Source organism: Helicoverpa zea, chromosome 21, assembly GCF_022581195.2.
Source record: "Helicoverpa zea isolate HzStark_Cry1AcR chromosome 21, ilHelZeax1.1, whole genome shotgun sequence".
Lineage (NCBI taxonomy): Eukaryota > Metazoa > Arthropoda > Insecta > Lepidoptera > Noctuidae > Helicoverpa > Helicoverpa zea.
Window position 1 is genome coordinate 3339770 of NC_061472.1, and position 24265 is coordinate 3364034.

The window sequence follows — 24265 nt, forward strand, 5'->3', positions numbered from 1 at the left end:
GAATATACCCTTTCGACCAAAAACAAACATCCAAATTGAGAACCACCTCCTTTTTGGGATTCGGTTAAAAATATTTGGTGACTTTAAAATCAATCAATTATTATGTCTCTAACTGACCACGGGACTACAGAGTCCCGGATTTTTGGAAGGCGAACGTGGGGCCGAAGCCAACACGCTGAAGCCCTTTTGAGACAACTTTAATGAAATGGTGACACAAAACCGACGATTATCCCTGTATACACTATAGAAATGTACCCAAGGACAATGCCCGGTTCTGTGCTAAACTATTGCTAACTATGGATGAAAACTACTTGGGCTATTGTGATGGGATGCTAGTGGACTGGGAATGGGGAAACTACGGGAACTATGGCACCTGCCGATAACAATGTAATAAATACACGTAAAAATGGCAGGTGGAGACTCGCCAACTCACTTACTGGGCCCCCGGGAATCAGTCGCTAAATCGCAACAAGAGGGCAACAGGTACATGAGCGGCTGAAGGGTGAGGATACCTCGGCGGACTTTAAACGCAGATCACGCGCTCCCTGTGGGTCCAGCATCACCGGCCCACTCGCCACTTACCACGAGGCACCTACCCTCCGAGCGGGCTGCTAACCCTACTCTAGCGACTCCACTCTGACCGGCCGGTGAAGGCAAGCCAAGAGGCGGGAGACCTCTCCCCCGTCATGCTTCACTCCGGCAAGCCGGAGATGGGGGACAGTATACTCTCCCTGGAGCACTCGGATATATAGCCCCGCGGGGTCGCTACTCCCCGTCATCCGCCTCAGATGCCCTGCGGGGCAAATCAATCAATTATTATTATTGTTTCTCATCATCAAATAAGTACATACCTTTGGTAGTTACAAATTGCATTATATTTCAGAACACCCGCATACCCTCCGCCGAAACAAAAATGTTAGAATTGTTGAGAAATAATATAAGAATAAATTAAAATTCCGTAATAGGTAATAAAAATTCAATTAAAGTTAAAAATTATTACGAATGACGCAACACCAAAATAAATAATACATATAAAAATTTAATGCTAAAAACTTAAATATCTTTTTTCTTAACAACAAAAACAAATTGAACCTATAATTTAAAATTAATAAATAAAATTGAAATAAGTTGCTATTAAAAAATAGGTATATATAAAATTGGTATTCGATTATTTATAATAAATTTCCGATTTAGGTATCGAATGCACACCGCTGATTGAAAAAAAAAAATACTCCATTCCAAACTCTACTTGTCTGTGACTTGACTGATCTTGTAAATTGTTCATTTTTATTGTGTATTTTATGTGCTGATTTTTTAGTTATTGAACATAAATAAGTGCACGAAATGTATTGCAACGGATTGAAAATGTTATAAATATGACGTTTGTGTTGTGTTTGAGAAAGTGATGCGATTACTTATTGGTAAGTTTTCACCAAATTTGAAATGCCTAACTTTTCGATAGACTTAAAAACACCGTAATTATTATCTTTTTCTGAATTAACTGACCCCATTTGACCTTTGCACGTTGTTGTCAAATAAGTGAGCTCTAAAGTTATAGTTAAAATACTTCTGATCAGGCATTACGGACTTAGAATTCATGTGTTGAAAGTTAGTACAAATTTTTGACTTCCATGTCGCGATTCAAAATATCCCGCCGAATCAACGGTAAAGTCATATGTCAAAATCTTGTCGAGCAGAGGGGTTAATAAAGTGTGACTTTTGTCACATTGCCTTGTAACAAGTAATGGTGAGCATAAATAACCCGATGTCCTGCACTCAGCTTTAGTTTATACGATTTTAGACTTTGTAGTGATAGTAATAAGGTCTCTTTTGTAGATGGAGGAAAGTTGTTGCTTCATATTTTATGGAGTATGATTGATTTTGGGCTTGTTTTGATATTTTATAGTTTTCAAATAAAACTATGTTTATACAGCTGTATTTTGAATTTATAGAACTTCATACACTATATGATACTTTCTATATCGATTATAAACTACAATACAGGACAAAATAGGCTGCAATTAGTGTCTAAATATTTTTTTTTTAAATATTAGAGAAAGCATATCGCTCATTAATTACTTAACCTAAGTATATTTTAAACCCTCAAAAATACAAAGTTTCTAAGCTAAAAAAAATACAATAACTAACCTTCCATAACGTACCTTACATAACAAAAAAACAGTACAGGAAATACGTTTAAAAAATTTGCCTAATTCAGCGTTTAAAAAGCGAGTTGGTTTCGACTAATAAAGGCGGGCTCAGACGGGCGACAGCGCGACTAGGCGTTGAGCACCTTTTAATTCTTACACCCCATTTGCTAGCCCATTGCAGTCTGTGCTAATAGGAATATGAAGGGGTGTGGAGAGGTATTATTGTTATATCTTTTGCTATATTTTTTTGTGAATCATTGGATGAAAATATCTGTGATTGTTAAATGAGATGATTTGTCGGGGTTGGAAAAAATATTATTTTTAATACTGTCTGAAACTGCTGCTGTATAAAAATACAACAAGTTTGTTTTAATGTTAAAATAAATAAATAAATAAAAAAAAAAATACCACCCAAAATACCACAATACGACCCTCTCCACACCTTACCCAGTTCTAATGTTTTCCTAATTCCGTCCTCAGTCCGGTGCCCTTTCATTTGTACTCAATTGCCCTGCATCCCTTTGGCACATTTCTTTTATTCGCACTTTTATTTCCCCCCTTAAGGAATGTCGCAATGTCGCAAAGTCGCAAAACTGCCCTACGAGTAATTATTGCAAAAGAAATTTATTTCTTAAATTGCCAAAGGGTGGGTAATTCAGTTTTCTATTATGGCACCGTAGAGGTAGAATTGTTTTCTAAAAAAAACGTATGACATTGTCTATAGTTGTTAGGACATATATGGAGTAGTTATTACGTTCACATGATCCGTGACAGCCCTATATAATTGTGTCGCTTTTTTTAAAGAAAACTTCTTACCTTTGACACTAAAATTCTGAGAAGGTAATTGACGGATAAATCGCAAAAAATTAGAGTTGTCGCTCCTTTGAAATAAACTCTATGAACATTATATTTGACATTGAAGGAACGTTTAGTAACTTAGTCCATTTCTTGCTGTAATAACTTTGCCTAGTAGTTAAAGGCCATAATTTTATACTCAAACTGAAAATCAGCACTTTTCAAAATTTACCAAAGACAGCCCCCAAAACGCCCACGCTTCAGCACTTCTTATGTTTTTTGCTGGAAAGAAGTGGCACAACAAACCGCCCTGCACCTTGATCAGTTTTGTGACCTTAACTGTTTAACTGCAATTTTTTTTGTGATATACATTAGAGAGACAGTGAAACTTTCAGATGACAAAATGACAAATTCAGGACATACAAAAACAATACTCGTCAAAAAATAAAATTCTCATCAACATTTCTAATTGCTACAAAATGAGACTTTCCCTCAGAACGACAGTTATTTAGAAAAGACATAGGCCAGGTTCCCACTACGCCGGACCGGCAGATCTGACGCGCCGGTAAATCTGCCGGAAGAGCTAGTGGCTGTACAATTTATATGAAGCTATTCACATTATCCCGGGTCCGGCATTTTTGCGGGGCCCGGCATTTTTACCGAGCGTTTTGTCACTACGAATTGCCGGCAGAACGACCGGGCCAAATATTTGTTCTGGGCAAATACATTGTCTGACACTTGTATCTCGTACTCTTATGTCTAGTCGTCCCAGTAAATCGTCAAAAGTGGTTGCTGTCATTCGAAAATAATTGAAGAACTTTCATTCGTCTCTTCTAAGTTTACCCATTAGTGTTCCAAGTGAAAATCTTTCCCGTAAAATAGGGTGTACCCAATGTTTTCTTTTATTTTGCCTTCTATTAAGATACCACCACAACACAACAATTTCGTCGTCCATTTTACGCGCACGCAGGTCCAAATTCAACTGAGGTACTGTCTGAATTTCTTCCGGTATCCGATGTAATGTGAACACTCTGTCCGGTGTCCGGTTTTCGGCAGATCTGCCGATCCGGCGCAGTGGGAACCTGGCCATAAGGTCTAACCGACCACAATGTCAACATCTGACGATTAGCTAAACGGTCGGTGACCACATAATCATCAGTTTTGCGGTAGGTTAAGCAAGCCAAGCTTTCTTGTTTTCCGTGATTTCTGAGAAATTATTTGCAATTTATGTTTGTAGTTGCAGAAGAAATTATTGTTATTATTGTAGTTGTTTAAAATGTCGTGTTTTTTTTTCTTGCCTAGTAATAGTAGTACCTACCCTTATTTTGTGAATATCTTAACTATGTATTTATAAAATAAATATGTTACCTACTAATACATAGTATTATACCTATTTGAAAAAATGTATCAACAATATTGCTGCAGAAATCTTCCTCAGATAAGATACATTTTTTGGAAATGATATTAATCTATTAGGTATAAGCAACATCTTACTAAACACCGTTACTCACAAGCCCAAAAAAACTACCCGAGTGTCAAAGCAAGTTTGCAATCTCCTTTCTCCTAAAAAAAAAACATACCAAAATAAACCTTATAATGAAGGCAAAGTCAAGTGAAACTTACCACCACCGTTACGCTATGAATGGGCAGCCTTATTATCAGTATCTTAACACTAATCGCGTCTATTCACTGACAATCTTCCCGACAAGCCAGCGATATAATAACGTTAATTTCTATGGGGCAATTAAGCCGTGAACAGAACTGATAGCATGTGGAACCGCCCGTTGTAAGCAACTAAAAGTTGCGCGATGAAATGTTGATAAGCGTGCGTTCTTTTTTGAAGTTTCTAGATACATTCATACGATAGTTGTCAGTAGAACCCATAGATGTAATATAATAAACAAGATTGCGCACGCTCAAAATATATATCTACGAAAATGAGCTCTATTCCAACGCAATAAGGTACTAAATTTGTTGCATAATACACAGAGGCAAATCCGAGCCGAGAGGGATAGTTAGAACGGAGGCCGTTTGTCTCTTTCTAACACCTTGCCAGCATAAAAAAATGTGATCAACAGTTTTGTCTTCCCAAAAAAACAATTGAATCACATATATTTTTATCTTATTTTAACAATTGTAAGTTAACTAATTAATAAAAATCGCATTAATTTATTATAGAAATAAATTATTTATATATAAATTATTATTCTTAAAACATAACATAAATTTTTAATTTGTTTTTTTTTTTTTTTTTTTCTAGCAGCAACCCTGAACATTCTTGGCGCGTAATCAGCATTTAAAATTTTGTTAATATTTTTTGTATTAAATCAATTTAAACTATTTAAATGGTGGAAAAGTGTTGCGTTTATACTTGTAAAAGTGAATCCTATGGTGGTTGCAATATATCGTTCCACAGGTTAGCTAATAATAACATTTTCGTAAACCAAACAACTAAGGGGCCCATGAATTCTTGTAATGAGTGAAGATATGGGTGATGGATTTTAAAACTGTTGTACTATTGTTATAGCTTCCCAAAAAATGAAGAAAGGCGACATAAATGCAGTCTATATACATAATATTCGATTATGTTGCATATTCGATTATGTTTGATAGTGGGTTCGGTCGACATTTGTGTGATGAGCATGCTTGTTGGCCGTGGTCTGGGTGTTATGATATGTATTTATAAATATGTATATATGTAGCTATGTGTAGTTTATCAGTTGTGTTAGCACCCATAACACAAGTTAATTAATAACTTACCATGGGGCTAACTGACCGTGTGTGAAAAGGTGTCCCAACATTATTTATATATGAAGTAGAAATACAAAAAAAACAGTCTTCACTTCGAATCTTCCTGCTTTTATACTGCTAATTCCCGCTAATTATTAAAAGCCTTTATAAGTATCTTAAGGTCACAAACTGCGTAAGTTAAAACTTCAATACCAATCTGCGTTTAATAATCTTAGCAAATTCGGATTTGTCTCACATAGCTTAATCTCATAGTCACCCTATTAGAAAGGGACAGACAGCCTCCGTACTAACTGTTTCACTCGGCTCGTTTTTTATGGTTTATGTGCGCAGTCCTGTTTACTAATATTATGTCTATGGTAGAACCTAATGGTGAATGCACACATCATTAGACTCAACCTCGGCACAACAAAACAATCGAATCCAAATTATGAAAAATTTTTGAATTTGGAACCGTTTTAAAATTGATTATGGAACATGTTATGTAGTAAGTATATAGTAAGTAACAATTGTTTCGATTAGAATTTATACACACGATCGCTTAACCCCAAGGTAAGCTATTGATTAAGTAGCTTGTGTTATGGGTGCTGATTAATAACTAAAAAATTGTGACTCAAATTCTCATTTCAATAAAGATTTCTCAGAAAATTGCCACCTAAGCCAAGAAAAGAATTATGAAAACTCAGAACCCTAACCTTCGACTCGACGTTCGTATTTAAACACAATAACGTCGATATGTGCATGTAAATTCTTCACGTAAGTACGTTATCAAACGGCGCCTGCGCACCCCAGTCTAGCATTTGATTGTGAACTTTTTGCTACAAAATACTTCTCATTTTACTTTGTAAACTATGTAAGTAGCATAATTTCATATTCATTTGGTTTATGAAGCAGACAGAAATTAATTATAATAGTTATGGGTAGCATATCTAGTTATGGCAAAAAATGTCTTAGAAATACTAGACATCTTATACAAAAAAAAACTGCAAACATTTTGAATACGTATTCAAAAAGTTTTTTTTTTAAGTTTGCTTATTTAATATCTTAAAAAAATAGTGACTTCTTTTCACACGGTAAGTCACCAACTACTATTTATTCAACAAAGAATAATTCAAAGAAATGAAAACTTAAACCTTAATTATATTTGCTAATTAATACCTCATTATTTGATCAGTTAAAGTAAACCTGCATCAGCCCATAGCGTGCAGCCTATCTCTCTCTATTTTTTATCATACCTCATTACGAAATATCCTTACCGATAATTAGGCTGAACGCAATCAATTCCATCGGCAAATTGGATTTTAAAAAAACAAAAATCAACAACGCTCCACCTTTATCTACACGTATAAACCCTCATTTGGAAATAAAATCGGCCCATATATTAGACTCGAATACTTTTTTCACAAATAAAATCTTTTTTATATGAATAAAGCAAGTCTTTAGCTGACTAATTGTGACGTATTTTACGATCAGTGCACAGTAAGAGGAATTAAAGGGGCAATTGAAGATAGTACAGTTTTTCGTATCGGCCATCGATTTATGACGCTTGTGACTCTTTTGAAGCCCTTTTATGGTGAATGTCAGTCAGTCCTTATGAAGTTTAAGTGCCCCGTGGAATTGCTGCAAATGTGTGGTTACAGGAAGGGGGTAAAAAGTGAAACTGTTGGTTTTCACCGGCACGAGAATGTCATTGTTAGTAGAAGATAGTTTAATAGCCACAAACGATTTGTATTATTATAGATAAATATGGGCAATTATTTTTATTGACAAATTGCGATGCTTGGACGTAATAGGGAGTATTATAGCTTCGATTCTCATGCGAAAAACAGAAGCATTCCTATTTTAAAAATCTTCACGTATCTTTGAAAAAGCAAATGAAAAGATGTCACTTTATTTCCCAATGAAACCAAAATCCAATTCAACGAATTGCAAACTAATCACAAACGCTAATTAGGTAAAAAAGTTTTTTCCACAATCGTTGACAATGTCGAAAATTTGTTCAAATACGCATTATTTAAATGAGGTATATTGGAATCTGCAGTCGGTTTGCCGGAGAAGGTTCATCATTAATTATTGATGATAAGGGGAAAGGGAACGAAACTCACCCGTGGGCCAATCGACACGGGCGCTAATGAAGTGGTCCCAAAAGGAACACGCCAAATACAGCTGTCATTTGAAAAAAGAACCCTTTTGAAATTGTAATACATATTGGTAGAAGTGTAAATGGAGGCGTACATAGATTTTTAAAGTTTTGAATTATTTACGTTTTTTTTTGTAACAAAAGTTTCTTAAAATCTTTGAAACCTTTTGTCATTTTGTAGTCAGGTTTTTAGGATATTGACAATAAATTTCAAAAAGTGCGTCTCCATTTTCTATTTCTATTTTCTAAGTTACGTGTAAGTGTAATCGTGTTCTAGTGTCCAACGTGTATAAGTATTTTGAATCCTCTGGTGCCTCTTATACAAAACCCAAGGGTGAGTATAGACTACAACATTTACTTGTAACAGAACAACGAGCCGCTCTATGAGATGTTCTAGTGTATCATCCTTTTACGAACAAAACGTCGAGCACGCTCGCCTGTTTATTGTTTGCTTACATAAGTTGCTTAAATAGAATTTTGATATTAGCCCCATACATGTAATATCAAATTCCAATCTATAGCAAAACAATAGATAGACAGTATATTGGAAGGCAATGAGTGCCTTCTACCATCGATCTGTCAATAAATTAACACGAACTTTCCTACTTTACTCAGATATCTAAGATTTTAGCAAATTCTACATAATTTATAGGTAGCGCGAACGACGTATACATGTTGTAACTATCGGGGCCTGATTAGCTGGACCTGTTCTAATACATCGTAATACTAGTCTAGTCTGTAATGAGTTAGAATATGTTTACACTAGACTGCTTTTGTAAAACTGTCAGAGAGATTGGATGTCTTAATTTTATTTCCACTAATGTGAATAGATAAAAGTTGTAGAAGAAGGTGTCTATTCTTCTATGCTAATATTTGACTACTCCAGTAAGTACTCCAGAGCGGTTTTCCGAGGTAGCACAGGGCCATCTCGATGTGTTGAACAGAATTTAAAAATTCTTCAACAAGAAAATGCTACGTCAATAATTGTATTAAATAGTTCGCCCGGGATGTAGGTAAAACTTCTTGAAACTGGTATTTCATAATTCATTCGTGTAGTTAAAATACAAAGACTGCTATTTTGAATGGAAGCCATAAATAAAATCTGGCAGATGTGTTACGTGTAGGTAATCTAACGCGACTTCACTCGTAAGCCCGCCCATAGTTTCATCTAAACTTTTAAATATTTATTTTCTTTATGTAATTTAAATTGGTGTACATTATAAAGAATGTATCTATCTATCTATCTATCTTCACAATCTAACTAACCAAATTAAAAATATTTCCTTCACACGGCCATTGAAATGACAAACTCTCTCGCTTCACGATTGAGTTCGGTTTTTCTGTAAACCGGTAAACCGGATTGATTAAGTCAGCAGAAACAATGATGCTTGACTTAAGGCTATCTGCTGTACTGTTCCACGAAGAAACATGTTTCTTTAAATAACTTGATTGTTAATTTTTGATTAATTTTTGTGGTTAAAAATGTTGATGGAAGTGCATTTTGGATGAGAGTAAGTTCAAGGCTCTTTGCAGCTTACCTTTTAGTCGACTTCCCTAAAAAGGAGGTTCTCAAATCAGAGTTTTAAATTTTTTGATTGTTCAAAAGATATAAAATTCTGAAATGAACTAGTCCGTCTGTCTATTTTGCCAATCCTTGGCAAAAAAATATTGTAGGTCAGTTTTAAAGTTAAGTTAGGTACTTGTATAATTCCTCTAATTATGACCCATTAGTGCAGTTGGTAAAAAATGCTGAAATAATAGTATAGGAAGATTATATCTGGGTCTATGAAATCACAGTTTCTTTCCGACTGCGCCGGAAGATTATGTTAGATTTTAAGCCCACTATTAGGTCCTCTCAAGGCTTAATCAGATGACTAACAACAAAGCAAAAAACCGTAACAACAAATACACGGAACCGTATTTTAAAACAATTAACTCGTTTCATCCGAAAAACAACCAAAGGAAGTAAACATCGGAACCTCACTTTACTATACCGCAGTCAATAATTAGCCCTCGCGACTGCAGTCTCGACACGCCAAATGACAACCTTGCCGCCATCTTGGCCCGTAATTTCGGCCTGCGTACGCGCACAGATTATAGTGTGAATGGACATTAGTGGCGACCGACGACACGTGATCACTGTCATTCGATATTCGATTGGGAATCAATATTAAAAAGAAATCGATTTCTTGTGGGACTGCGGTTTAGATGGATTTGCGCCTCGTAGGAGAATGTTGGTGAAAAAATTGGTCTTGGAAATCGAATGATGTTTTCTGTTGGACTTATTTTGTAATTATTTAACTTACATAAAAAAAAGATTTCTATACGTATAAATAACTTAAAAATGCATAGTATTTCTTGTCACTAGGTATCCTTTACCTTTACTAGGATACCTAGTATCCTTTGCTATCAGTTACAATAATCTAGAAAATGAGACTTTTATATTATGTAGGTATTCGCCGCAGGGGTTCGACAAAGACATTCAAGTTCAAAGTAATTTTATAAGTCATACAATAATATGTTTATACTTACGAAGTACAAACCAATATTACACGAAGGAATGACTTTAAAATGTTGCTAACTAAACAGATATAATCATTGCACGTGACTGAACGTTCCTATAAGTTAAAGGTTTTCAGGTAAATCTTATAGATACTACAAAAGATTGTCCAAGAACAGTAACATCTAAATGTGCACACTAACTAGTACCTAGTAACAGTTATTATAATATGTATCTAACACAAAACCAAGTGACATAATCAACGGACAAAAACACAAATTAGTTCATTAGTTAAAACATTTAGACACTTGGACTAATTCTTAGAAGTAGTGACTAGCTGAAATGATTAGTCTAGACCAAAAGTTGGATGATGCAATACTGAGTGGAAACCAGAACATAAATGTGCTATGAGACATTATCGAAATTCAGTAACTGAAAATGAAATTTTAAGTGGGTATAACGAGAAGTCTCTTTCCCGTGGTTTTACTCACATCCTGAGGAATCTACTTACTGCATCCGGATATATAGAAGCCCATACGTTACTGAAATTCTTTCAGTTGTTTTGATATAAAGAGATATACTACTTACGGTCAGTTTCTTCATCAAAAGTTAAAGTTAAAGTAATGTCTAAAGTAAAAGTTACGGTCAAATACGTTCTTTCAAGGCTAAAGTGACAGCAAAACTAATAGAAAAATTGAATTTGACCGTTACTTTTACTTTAGACATTACTTTGACTTTTACTTTGACTTTAACTTTTGATGAAGAAACTGGCTGTTAGAGTTACTTGTGAAACGTTTTTAAAGAAGGTATATTGAATTCAAACATGCATGCCGATATCATTCGAAATGAAGATGAACATGACTTATCTCAATTATCTCAAGCTCAATTTTCAAGTCTGAACTCAATTTAATTTTTATTAAACTAACCAAAATTTAGGGCAGCCAAGATGTTTGTTATCCGAATATACAAGGTACCTACATAATTATAATTATATTATCCTGCAGGAGTCGGGTAAAACCACATCAACCAACTAGTTCTATTCTATTCTATTTTTGTATATGGCAATCCGTGTCGATGTCAACTTCGACGATTCTGCCAATGACAAGTGGGATGAGAAGCAAGAAGTGCTTTCAATTAAAAAAATAAATTAAAAAAAAAAATATATATATATATATATATTGATTTAAGATGGTGCTGTGGCCGATCTTGTGTAACTTAATGTGTTAGTAGGACGGCACTGAAACAAACAGAAATACATATACATATATAAAAACAACAACAAAATGTTAGTAACACATAACATATAATATATACCACAACCATACAAACTGTGGCCTAAATATAGGCCACAGTTTATAATTTAATATTGTTTTGATTAATAAACATCAACAGCATCACTATTTCAAGATACGATCTGCATAAGTGCATTAAGTATGTAATTCTATGTTTATGACGAGTTCACCATGAAAGGCTTTATGGCATCGGTTGTAACTTAACTATAACTTGTAAGTAGTATAGTTTTACATGGGGAATTTGCAATTTTATACCATAAGCATGTATTTTTTTGGTCTTTTTAAAAATCTTGTTTGTTGACTTCGGTGTATGTTTGATGGGCTGCGGGATTGTTCGAAAGAGTTACCGCGGCCCTGGTACATAAAGGGCTTAAGAAGGAACATGCTGGGTTTTAGTCAATAAGAGTCTGACACCCCCTCACGTTGCACCCACAGTGGGAGGGGTCATTTCATGATTTCCCAGAGAAAAATGGGCTATGTTTGAAGTGATGAATATGTATTTTGTTTATTAGTCGAACTACATATTTAAATTTTAAAGTACGCTAAGACAAGGATTTGGTAGGTAACAGATGTATGGAAGTAAGTACATAACTTATGCGTACCTACATAACCCATACACCTTAAAGTAATAATTAATAAGTACCTATGACTAACACTTTTGAATAAAATACAATGTTACTTGTAAATATAAACCTTATCTAGTATTAGCTACTTTTCATCCGAAAAACTGTAAGGCAGTTCTGAATTGGATGAACGGAATTAATAATTTTGCCGAAGTCAAGTAACGTAAATTCCTTATATTACTATTACAAAATCATAACTCCAAACTAATTGTTTGATGGGGTCATCACAACTCAACTCTAATCAACACAAAACATAGAAACCAAACCCCAACTTCTCACAAGCATGAGAACAGAACCCACACGCAGACATACAAATCCCCAACAATTTCCACCAGCGTGCGTTATGCCGCGTAACTCAAGCGCGCGCAAAAACCGGCGCCCGCGCATCCGACGGCATCCAGCCCTAATAACTAACCATATCTGACTCACCACTTTTTAACCACACACGATTTCAAGCGAAAACCAACCTTATTAACATGTAAATTCCCTATGCTTATTGGATAGTGTTATAATTGTTAATTAAGCTTTAATTGCTGTGCGCTTCAAAAAACGACCAATCCTTGAGCGGAAACTGCTTGTTATGTAGGGGAATGCAGGGGAGGGATTAGCTGGTTCAGTTTTTACATAAGATTTAAATAGTTTATGACTGACCATCCATGGTGCTTGGTTAAAGCCTAGGAGGAATCTAAGAGACATTTTCTAAATTTACCATCGTTAAAATTGCTCCGTATATAGGGGGAATTACAGTAATGACTTACCGGTAATAAGGAAAAGGCTGCGGCACATGCAGATCCATGGGCATCGATGCGTGCGCGTGCGCATGGGAGTACTCGTGCTGCATCATGCCATGCATGCCGTGGCCCAGCATGGCCGCCCACGGCGAAGACGCGAATCCACCAGGGTGCTCCATCATTACTTTATAGTTCCATTTTCGAAATCACTAAAAGTTCCACATTCAAAATCATATTCACTTCACTGTTCCATTTTTTAAATAGAACATTTCGAACGTTTAAAACTGGCTACAAAGACTCTCGTGTTCCATTTTTGAAATAGTTTTTGTAATGAAGTACCAAATAGGTTTTACTGCAAAAAGGTCGTAATAAAATTATGAAGTAATAATTTGTCAGAAACACGAATTAGTGCCAGCAATTAAAATATTTTCGTTGTGGAAAATATGTTTATTGCTTCAAATTCGTGTCTGTTTTTGCTCAAAAATATTTAAGTTCAGTTAATATGTTAATCTAATTGACACTTCTATAGGACATAAGAATGCGAGCATACCTTGATATGAAACATATCTATATGACTTAAAGTACCCTCTTGTAGGTACTACCAGAGTTTTATGTTAAATGGTTTAAAAATAGATATATCTTTTAATGTGAAATTGCGAAATTACATTACTGAAATGAATTATTTTAAGTAATCAAAAAATAAACAAGAGATGTACACATTCTACAATACCTGAAACTCAAAAATTTCACTATCCGTAATCCTAGCATTCCTAGCATTTACCTACCTACGAAGGGCTTTTTTGTACCTGTGCTTTTACCTACGAACTTATTCAAAAATATTTCGACTTCCATGGCTGTGTATGTCCAAAATTGATCTGAAGGATATTACAGTTGAAAAGCGACTGCTCCGTTAATTGTCCGTCGATGTGACTCTAAAACAATAGACCATAATATAACTGGTAACCTTAAATAACTACAAATATATGGACAATACATTCTCATAATCTTCCTACCTATCCAAATATACCCAAACCAATTTTTCCAGTCTGTCGCCATCGAAATTGAACAAATGCAATCAAACTATGTGCAAATATAATATTATGATAACGGACTGATATTTGTCTTAGCGAGTGCCTACAATGACTTGATGAAACTTCGAGTAACTTCGACAAACCTCGTCAATCTTCGGCAAATATATAAAATGACGTTTGTGTGCTGAGCCTAGGAATTTTCGTGACGTTTGTGGGTGTGAGAAAAATCTATTTAGATATGGTAATGTACTTGAATTAAAGATTTGGTAGACAATTAAAAGTCTTAGCAATAATTTGAGCAAAACGTACTGAAATACTTGTTTTAATTAGATAGTCCTGTTATACGGAAATTCTTAGAGCCCCTGCACTACAAACTTTTATTTAGCCGTTAGTTTGATCAGGTTCATAAATCTGTATATAGAGATAAATGGTAGTGCACACACTACAACGATCCGGTATCAAACCGACTGACTAAAAAGTTTGATTTAATAATCACTTCAAAATAAACGGTTCGCAAACCATCGAGCCAACTATCAGTTGACAGTGGCTGCAGTGTGCAAAAGCTCTAATGCATCAATGTGAATGGAAAGAAGGATAGAGGATGGAAACGCTCCAAGAAACGAATGGTTGGATTGTGTGAAAGACGATATAGCTTAGAAAGAATGTTACTTACGAGATGATGTCAGACAGAGAAGCATCAGAAAATAGACATGCTTCACTCATATCAAATTATTAAGCCAAGTGCAGAAGAGTGCGAAATCATTTAAGCACTCATGTAAAGATAAATACAAGTGGTTGATTCTCCTTCACTTCAAAAACAAGTACGTAGATAACATTAAAACACTAATTATAACGTAACTGTTTAAAACTACGCAAACCTTAAAGCCTTTCACATTAGAGCCTTGTCTAACGCCATTATTAATCCTCTACAAAATCTAACTTACAACAAAAGAACGAAAATTTCAAGAATTAGATAATGATGCTAGAAACCTGCCATTACTTTTTACTTGCACGGAATTGAACTCTGAACCTAACACCTTCGGTTTGGTACGTGACTGACTTGTACCTACGGTTGGGGTATATTATAACAATGAGTAAGTAAGTATTTCATTAATTTGGTTAGCGGATGAGTAATACACCCAAGCGCTTATGTGGTATGATGAGAATAATTATTAAATTATACATTGAAAGAAATAAGCCCCTATGTACGTTAGGGCACTGTTCATAGGACACGACGTTATGAAAAACTTATTTATGTAGTCCAAATACTGATTAAAATGATAGGTATAAGATTCGTAATACATAAGTCATCATCATCTTTCTGTTCTCCCAATTTTATTAAGGGTTGGCGCAGCAAGTCTTCTTTTTCCATATTATTTTTTGTGTCTAATATTCTTACCATATTTTCTACATCACTCCTGTTTGCTTTTGCATTAAGCAAAAACCAGCAATTTGAACAATTTGTATGTTTTCTTGCAAATTAAGCACAAAATGCAGGTAAGATAATATTCCCGTTTTACCCTTTGGGTACGGAACCCAAACAAAAGAAAAATAACGCCTAGTATATAAAAATAATTTACACAAATGTCTCGCATCGCAGGTTAGAAAAAACAGGTTTGAATCTATATGATAGATGCAGCGGTTTTCACGGTTTTCAAGCTTGAGGAATTACTATTGACTACCTGCCTTTTTATACCAGTTTACCTACGTATACTGACATCTACTTAATCTCTACAAACCTACAAATCCCACTATTTTTATTTACGCGACGATTTGTCCGTTAACAAAGCAAAAACTGCGCACTGAGTCTTGATCTAGGGGTACCTGGGGCGCGTCCGCAGGGGGCCCAGAGGCCGCTGGGCTGTCTCGAAGCCCTAATGTGATGGATAACAAACTAATCAACTAAGATACGAGGAAATGTATTTAAAGGAAGATATATTTAAAGCGCAGGAAGGTGCAAAAAAGGGATTTTAAGAAACACTTGACTACGAATGAAGTTTGTACTGTCCGATTTGGTTTCGGGGAAGAAAAAATGCTTCAATCTTTTTCAGGAATAAATTAAGCTCTGTACGAAAGTTCATTCTTTCTGTGGTTAAATATAACATTTCTATCTATCTAGATGAACATGAAAATGAATAATTTTTTTATTAAGAGTTATTTATATAATGAGTTTTTCCAATCCGTATGACAGATTCGATATACTAATACTTTAACCCTTTAAAAAAACATCTGTATAGCAGTCAAGCCTAAAACTATTCGCTATTCTTTATAAAAAATAACCAAAAGAGTCTTCCTATAAAAACCGTAATCTATAAATTACCGAACAATCAAATTCCCATACAACATCACAAGAAATTCCCACATTATGTACACAGAACATTCGATATATTGACATAGTGCGTACACGCCGCGATTGTTTTCTGTCAAATCTTCACCTATTAGTGACCACTGTGTACACAGAGCCTAAATATTGCGTTAATATTTTGTTAACCTCAAGGGATCTGAGATTAACAGGTTTCTATGTTTGTTAAGTAATAACAGCTGTTTGTATTGGACATGCGCAAGAGACGGTTCTAGTGATTTTTATGATGTTAAGTAGTTAAAAGTAATTTGTGATCAGTTGAAAATTTTTAGAGGAAAATTCCATAGCGTTAATTTTTTGGCTAAGGTATGCAAGCATTCTGCCTCATTGTTAATTAAAAAACAATTGCATTAGCGAAGGAGTCGACAATTACCGAATTAAATTGATATATCCAAAATGGAAATTAATCACAAATTCACAAATAATTCAACGGCCCAACAACACAATCTAGTTAAATCCACTTTTCACTTTTCAGTACTACCACAGTCACTCATAAACGGCCTACCGCAGCCGCACAGAACACGCAAAAAAAAATAAAACAAAAAGTCAAAGCGCGCGAATGTCAACTGCCAAACTTTTCCCGCGCGCTAAAACACGATCGGATACACGCGCGGTTGCATGCGTCACTATTTACATGCATTTTGGTAATACGTCGCCGGAGGTAAAAACACGTGTGCCGGGTCTGTCGGTCCAGCGGTCATTGAAGATCTGGTATCAAAACTATACGGCGTGCGGTGGATGTGTGCGCGAACCGGCCCGGCCATACGACGGGCATACGAAACAAGCCCGCCTCGCCTCGGAGCGTGCTGTCGAATATCCGAACGTCACGTCGTTGTAATTGGGTTAGGCTTACGTGACGCGGGAGCGTGGCACGTCTCTAGTCCCGCTGTTATGGGGTGTGCCCTAATTACGGGATGAATGTTAGGTGTGCGAAAAAAGAGGTTTTTTTTGTATTTCGGATTTGGGGTGGGATTTTAATTAGGTGTTAATTAAATTTAAAGTCTTTTAAATTCTCAGTATGCTGTCTCTACAGCAATAAAATAATACAATAAACAATTTTCTAAATTATTATTTTTTCTGCAAAAATATTAGATATTTTTAAAAATATTCAGACCAACAGACCTCCTCCTTTTTATAGTCATTTAATAATATGTTCACACTTATTCTCAGGTACAAAGGTAATATAATAAAACCTCTGAAACTAGTATAAATGCTTTTGACCTATGCCCTATGAAAAAAAACAAATGACGACTTAGTTCTATTTTTAAACATAACGTTCTAATTTTATTTAGGTATAATTACTATTAGATTTTTTACCACAAAGTATTAAGCGACTTATTCTATTCTTTCGCGAGATTACTCATTTTTTATTTTAAAATTTAAATAGTTTTGAATTATTTTTAACTACTAAAGATAAACGCTTGTAGGTAAATGATGACTAAGCGCGTTCCTCATTACGCATAAACTACTTAAATCCGGCGACAAAGTACAAATATTGCGTATATCGTAACATAAAAAATTTAATAAAAGTAAGTAAAATAAAATATTCTCACGCTTTACATTCTAACCTGTGAACTTTAAATGTTTTGACGTTTCTAACTGTCGCAGCTATAAGATAGTGCCAGTTTAACTTGAGCTGTTTGACCCCCTCCGTTGTGAACGAACCGGATGTCACAGGGGGGTGACTGTGAGTGAAGAGGGGTCCAAATAAATTGGTTATTGCGATAATAATTGCAGACAGAAATGGCAGAGGTGTGAGTAAGCCGTAACGGTGTTTTGACTTTGTACCAATGTGGTACAAGTAATTGAGACTGTTTTGTCTTTGTTTTTTTTTTCGGGTACCTAATTGGCGAGTAATTAGTTCTTTGAAATTGGAACGACATTTATTGGGCAATTTTCTTGAAGTGTGGAAATTTATTGTTTTATAATTATAATCTAATTAAAGTTGTTTTACAGTTATGGACACTTTTTTTGTTCAAATTAATTTAATTTGACTTTAATTGTAAAGTTGCAATTTTGTGCTCACCTAAAGCAAAATGGTATAGAAAAATGTTAAAAAACTTAGTAAAATAAACCAAGAACATGAACCAAACAATATTTTTACCAATCCACCAAGTTACACTACGCTTGAAATATTTTCCTTATTTTTTCATATTTTCTCTTCACCAAGCAAAACAACAAAGCAAGTAAAAAACATAACACTATTCCACCCCTTTCATCCCTGTCTATGCATCCACTCAACTACTTAACATATATTTTTTATAAAACTCATTTTCACAAGTAGGGGGCAACGTCCAATTTAGCAAGACCTATCATTGAAGAACATTATCAAATACAGTTCTTAACATACAGGGGTCTATGTATATTGGGGATGGTCACCTTAAAAGGTTGTAATTCTGATTTAGTACCTTAAGATGACGTCACAGACCCCCTTAACTAAAGAGGTATGTACCCCTTAACAGCTTTTCTGTATTACAAAAATTAATTAAGCTATAAATAATATAGAAGACGTGTAGTGACAAGAAAATGATTTATTCGTCTCATAAAATAATTTAAACTTTAATAACTAGGCGGACAGTGGCTAGATATTTTTTATTAATTTACATATTATCGTAAAGGACATCTACACTAATTTTATAAGATCTCGATAAAACAGTAAAATATAACCCTTGTTTTAATGAAAGGTACTTTAATTGAAGCTTTTAATAGCCATCAATTACGAAACTTATACTAATTTGTAATGATGGACGTCGTGAAAAAAGCATGTCTGTAGAAAATTTCAACAATAAGAAACAAATTACATTTTACATACAAATAAAACATTATCCAAGTAAAAAAACGTCCGAACCGAGGTGCGAACGGACCAAGAGTGACAGAAACGGGTATACGTCTACAGTGACGTTTTAAATTTCGAACGGCGCGCTCTGATTGGCTGGTTGAGGGGCTCGCGAGGCGTGGGGCGCGGCGATTGGCGGGAAGGCGTGGTGCTAACGGGGCATTCTGGGTCACTGATGCTAATAAATTAGTTTTGAACGTTATAGAATATGCCTGTTTTATGAGCGTAGTGTTGCTACGGCGTAGCGCTACGAAGTTACGTAGCTAGATAATGTTTTCAATTCTTATTGATATATTGTGGTTTGTAGGCTTATTTTGTCTGCTTGAAGAAAGAAAACATTGGAAATAACACTATACGAGTTTTCTAACATTATTTATGCCTTAAAAACCATCATAAATTCTAATAATCCCCTATAAATTCACCTTTTAATTACCACTTTTATAGGAAAATTGAACTAATATCTAATGTATTTCTATTCTCAGTTAGCAGTGCGTTGAAGGTCACGTAAGCCGGTACGTGTGCTACGTGTTCGCCCGTCTTCGGAAGACCGACTCGGAAATTGTCACGTTCGTCAAAATCTAAACATTTTTGTATTGAATAACAGGTTTTTCAGGATTTTTTGGACTTTGAACTTAAGATTTTAAAGTGTGTGTATTTTTTATACTAGAAGGAACAATCTACAATATATTATAGTTTCTAAGATTCTATTTAATAATTTGAAGATTTATATTTACACAATACCGAGTACATTATAATTTGTATTAGGTATCTAAAAAATGATATACGATTCTCAAACATCCTTTGCGTAGTTTTTCATGGTCGTTGTTTTTTATATGTTCGAAATATCAACTGCTTAACAACTTCTGATGCAATTTCCCTCATCACACCCTACATTAGATCCTTAATCGTTTTGGACTGAAATTATTCATCAAATTTACGATAATCATTTTAAATTATCGACCCTTCAAATTAATTAGCCTGTCAAAATCATTCACACATAACCAACCTCCTTACTAGACTACGGCAAACCTTACATGCGTCCTTGACTGGTCTGCGAAGGTCCAATCCTTGGTCACATCCCACCAACCCAAATACCACCTTACCACCACAGTTATAAAGTCTATTTTAAAGTGGACGGTGATGATGGAAGATTGAGTACTTCGTATGCAGGCTGCGTATTGGTCGATCGATGGCTTGAGGAAATGGAGCCTCGAAGGCTCGGCGTTATCCTGAAAACTGCAGGCTTTGTAACAATATGTAGGTTCTGTTTTGACTTGTAGTACAAATTGGAGTTTTTAAATTATTATTGTACGAATTACGTTGCTGGCCGCTGGTAGGAGGTATATATAGGCACATAGGTATGTAGACACATAAGGAAGATGTCCACAGGTAACACACGTTTTTGAAGTTGGATGTCAGTTTTGGAATGTTCTTGTTGAGGTTATTTCTTTGATAAAAATTTTCGAGAGACCTAGGTACTGGTTTCAGTCTTTTAACGGGACTTCGGATTTTGTTTCTATGGTAGTTGACTTTGCTTTACTAAATTATAAGTGACGGAACTATATTTCGTAATGCACAGAAACAAGAGGTAATGGAGTAAAATAGAGTTGTAATGGTGTATACTATGGATAACTGAGCTAAAACAAAGAGATAAACCAAGCAAGCGAGGTTGGAATTCTTATGTTTTATTATTAACTAGCTTTCCGCCCGCGGCTTCGCCCGCGTGGAATTCGGTTCACCCCTCCCGCTGTGGGTTAGCAGCGGTGAGGGAGTGTCAGACTCTTACTGACTAAAATCGTCGTGTTCCGTCCTAGGCCTTTTATATACCAGGGCCGCGGTACCTCTTTCGAACAACCCGCAGCCGCGGCTGGCCCTGGCGCTACTGGGCCCCACTGATTTCAAAACAGACTAATTCGCGGCGAACCTTAACACCACGATACAGAAAAGCACAACGCCATCTATCGAGCTATCGGGAAGCTCGCGATTGAACAATGAGCTACAGGTTAAAGCGCGAGATATCATTGCACTTCTTACGTATCTTAAAAAAAACAACGTCACCACGTTTTAAAAAGCTATCATTCCACTTCTTATGTATTTTAAAAACACATCGTTACCACGTTTTAAAAACACCCAGCGCCATCTATCGCATACCTCAAGAACGAAATAACTTAACTAATACTTATACCAATTAGTAATTCGTTGAATTATAGTTAATTCAGGATAAGTAGATGTAAAAAAAACAGTTAAGACGATAAAACAAATCGTACGTCATCCCTCGGGAATTCCTCATTTTCGAGGATTCATTATCGTATCATTTAGCTTCTAAATTTATATGTTCATATTCGTTTGCAATATATAAGTAGATGTAAAAAAAAAACAGTTTAGACGATTAAACAAATTGTACATCATCCCTCGGGAATTCCTCATTTTCGGGGATTCATTATCGTATCATTTAGCTTCTAAATTTACATGTTTATATTCGTTTGCAATATATTACCTTGTTTTAAACGACACACAGCGCCATCTACAATCCATCCATCAAGCAAACAATATTTTTGTTTTCCCTCGGGAATATCTATTTTTTTCGGGATAAAAAGTACCCTATTATTTAATCCGGACTTCTAACTTTACGTCTGCAAAATTTCAAAGCAATCGGTTCAGTAGTTACGGCGTGAAAGCGGAACAAATAAACAAACAAACTCACTTTCCGATTTATAATATTAGTAAGGATAAAAAACTATAATTACGGGTAGTCAGAAGACAGTAAGTCTGAAACCAGCCAAGGGGTATTGGGTTCCCGGGTGACTGGGTTGAGGGAGTCAGATAGGGCAGTCGCTCCTTTTAAAGCACCGGTACTCAGCTACATCCGGTTAGGCTGGGAGCCGACCCCAATATAGTTGGGAAAAAGGCTCTGAGGATGATGCTTGATAACGTAATCGAAGGAGGCTTTTATATAGGCTACTCTTTATTAGGGTGCCCCGTAGAATATCCCCCCAGTGTCGGCCACAGTGCTACCGCTACCAAAAAAAAGCTACATGATGCAATTTCCCCACTAATTTTCACAAGCAAAAAGCCAACATTTTCGTAAAATAAAGGCTCTAAACACGGCCACGTTTCAGACGCCTCGTCGGATCGATAGAGGCGCGTGACCCGGGTACCAAAGCGCCGGGCCTCCTTGCGAGCATTGTACCTCTAATTCCTCCGTCTTATGCTGTCCTGGTACCTTGGTACGTTTTGTTCGGGAAATAGGAGTTTTAAGGTGTTCTTTTAAGTTTCTTTTTTTTTAATTTATTGATAACTTGCTTCCGCCCGCGTCCCGATATAACTGTTTCCCGGAGCCGTATGGTGACAATTAACTTCGATTCCTATACTACTGCATTGCAAAATATACTTTATTTCTTAGTGATAAGGTTTATTTTATGCAATTGTTGTTCATCGATCTGATTTGTACAATGTTTGGATAGAGCAATATTACTCTACTATCACTGGTGTGGCCATAAAAATAGCATAAACAGAGATAAGTTTATATAATCAGAGTATTTCCTACTTTCGACCATAAAATAATAGTATTTCTCATTGGTAGTGCAGGAATATCTGGATTTCAAGTAAATGTCCTATCCTATGTCCTTTTCCCGGGTTTAAGCTACCTCCCCTCCAGTTTTCAGCTTGAATAGTTCAACCATTCTTGAGTTATAAAATGTGTAACTAACACGACTTTCTTTTACATATAGATTTGTTAAGGTTGATAATTACGATGAAAATAGAAAGATTGAGAGTGACATAACTAAAGAGTGACTAGCTTTTGCCCGTAGTTTCACTGGCGTGTTGTGGAAATTACCTTTTGCAACTGTATAAGGAAGACAGTTACCTAATACATTGCCCATATACCTAGGCTAGGGAACCTAGCCATTATAAAGTAGGCCATTTCACACAGAATCTAAAACTACAACTCATCGGGCCAGTAGTTTCTGAGCTTAGCGAGTTCAAACAATATCTTTATCTTTTAACACTATTTTGATTTGGAGCTCGAAAACTATGATCAATTCAGGTTTCAGACTTTCAGTGTAGTTTTATTCATAATGTTTTTCTTAACAATGGTATCCAAGAAACATATAAAGAGTATACCTATTTTCCAATATTTTTTTCAGTCCATACACTGCAACCGAAAAACAGGGCCTCCAAGCCACCAACTACTAATGCCAGCATTTCTTAAGAAAAGAGCTAAATCCCTATCATCCCTTTAACTATATCAATTTAATAAAAAAGTGTGATTGGAGATGCCGGGGATCGAACCCGGGGCCTTTCACATGCAAAGCGAACGCTCTACCACTGAGCTACATCCCCTTGTGGTAGTGTAGATAAATAAAATACACTATTCTTTCGAGGTTCTATTCTATTCAGCTGTGTAAATAATTTTCTCTATATATTAAAAAAAAATGAATCCCCATATCACACGTAACCGTATCAGCTGAAAATTCGAGAGGAGGAAGCTTAGACCCTGGAGAAGGACATAGGATTTTTAGGTACGGGAAGCAGTTATCACGGGACGGGGGTAAAACCGCTGGCGGAAGCTAGTATGAAATAAATTTGCCAAGAACTTTATATAATATTCAAATTCAAATTTATTTATTTTGCGAATATGGGTACATACATGTAGATCTTATTTTATTTTAGAAAAGGAGCGTTGACCATACCCTACCAATATAAGGCTTGCAAAATTAAACTATAAGATAGAAAACAAAAAAGGCAGAAAATATGCGCTATTTATTACCCTAATAAGCTATGAACCCAGCAGTTGATTTTCAATTAGGTACTTGGCGTCACTATCTTAAATAATATTGATGATGATGATGATAATATTGATTTAAAAATGATGAGCATTTGCAACCGATAACCTATATTACTGTTACTGTTACTGTTACTGTTACAGCCTTTTTATCGTCCCACTGCTGGGCACAGGCCTCCTCTCACAAGGAGAAGGATTGAGCATTAATCACCACGCTTGCTCAATGCGGGTTGGTGATTTCAGACTATAGTCCAGGTTTCCTCAAGATGTT

General features: G+C 35.5%; 1 protein-coding gene and 1 non-coding gene across 2 annotated transcripts in view; both read right to left on the reverse strand.

Moving 5' to 3' along the window:
• LOC124640742 (protein trachealess) overlaps window positions 1–17068 on the reverse strand; it is a 175524-nt gene extending 158456 nt beyond the window's left edge. The window contains exons 1-2 of the mRNA XM_047178652.1: window positions 16746–17068; window positions 13007–13331 (exon numbers count right to left, since the gene is read on the reverse strand). Of these exons, the coding sequence (XP_047034608.1) occupies window positions 13007–13161 (155 nt within the window). The 5' untranslated portion in view covers window positions 13162–13331; window positions 16746–17068. The remainder of the gene's footprint in view (window positions 1–13006; window positions 13332–16745) is intronic.
• A 6412-nt stretch (window positions 17069–23480) lies between these two features.
• Trnaa-ugc lies at window positions 23481–23552 on the reverse strand. Its single transcript has one exon. It is a non-coding gene; the product is annotated as a tRNA-Ala (tRNA).
• Between the last annotated feature and the right edge of the window lie 713 nt (window positions 23553–24265).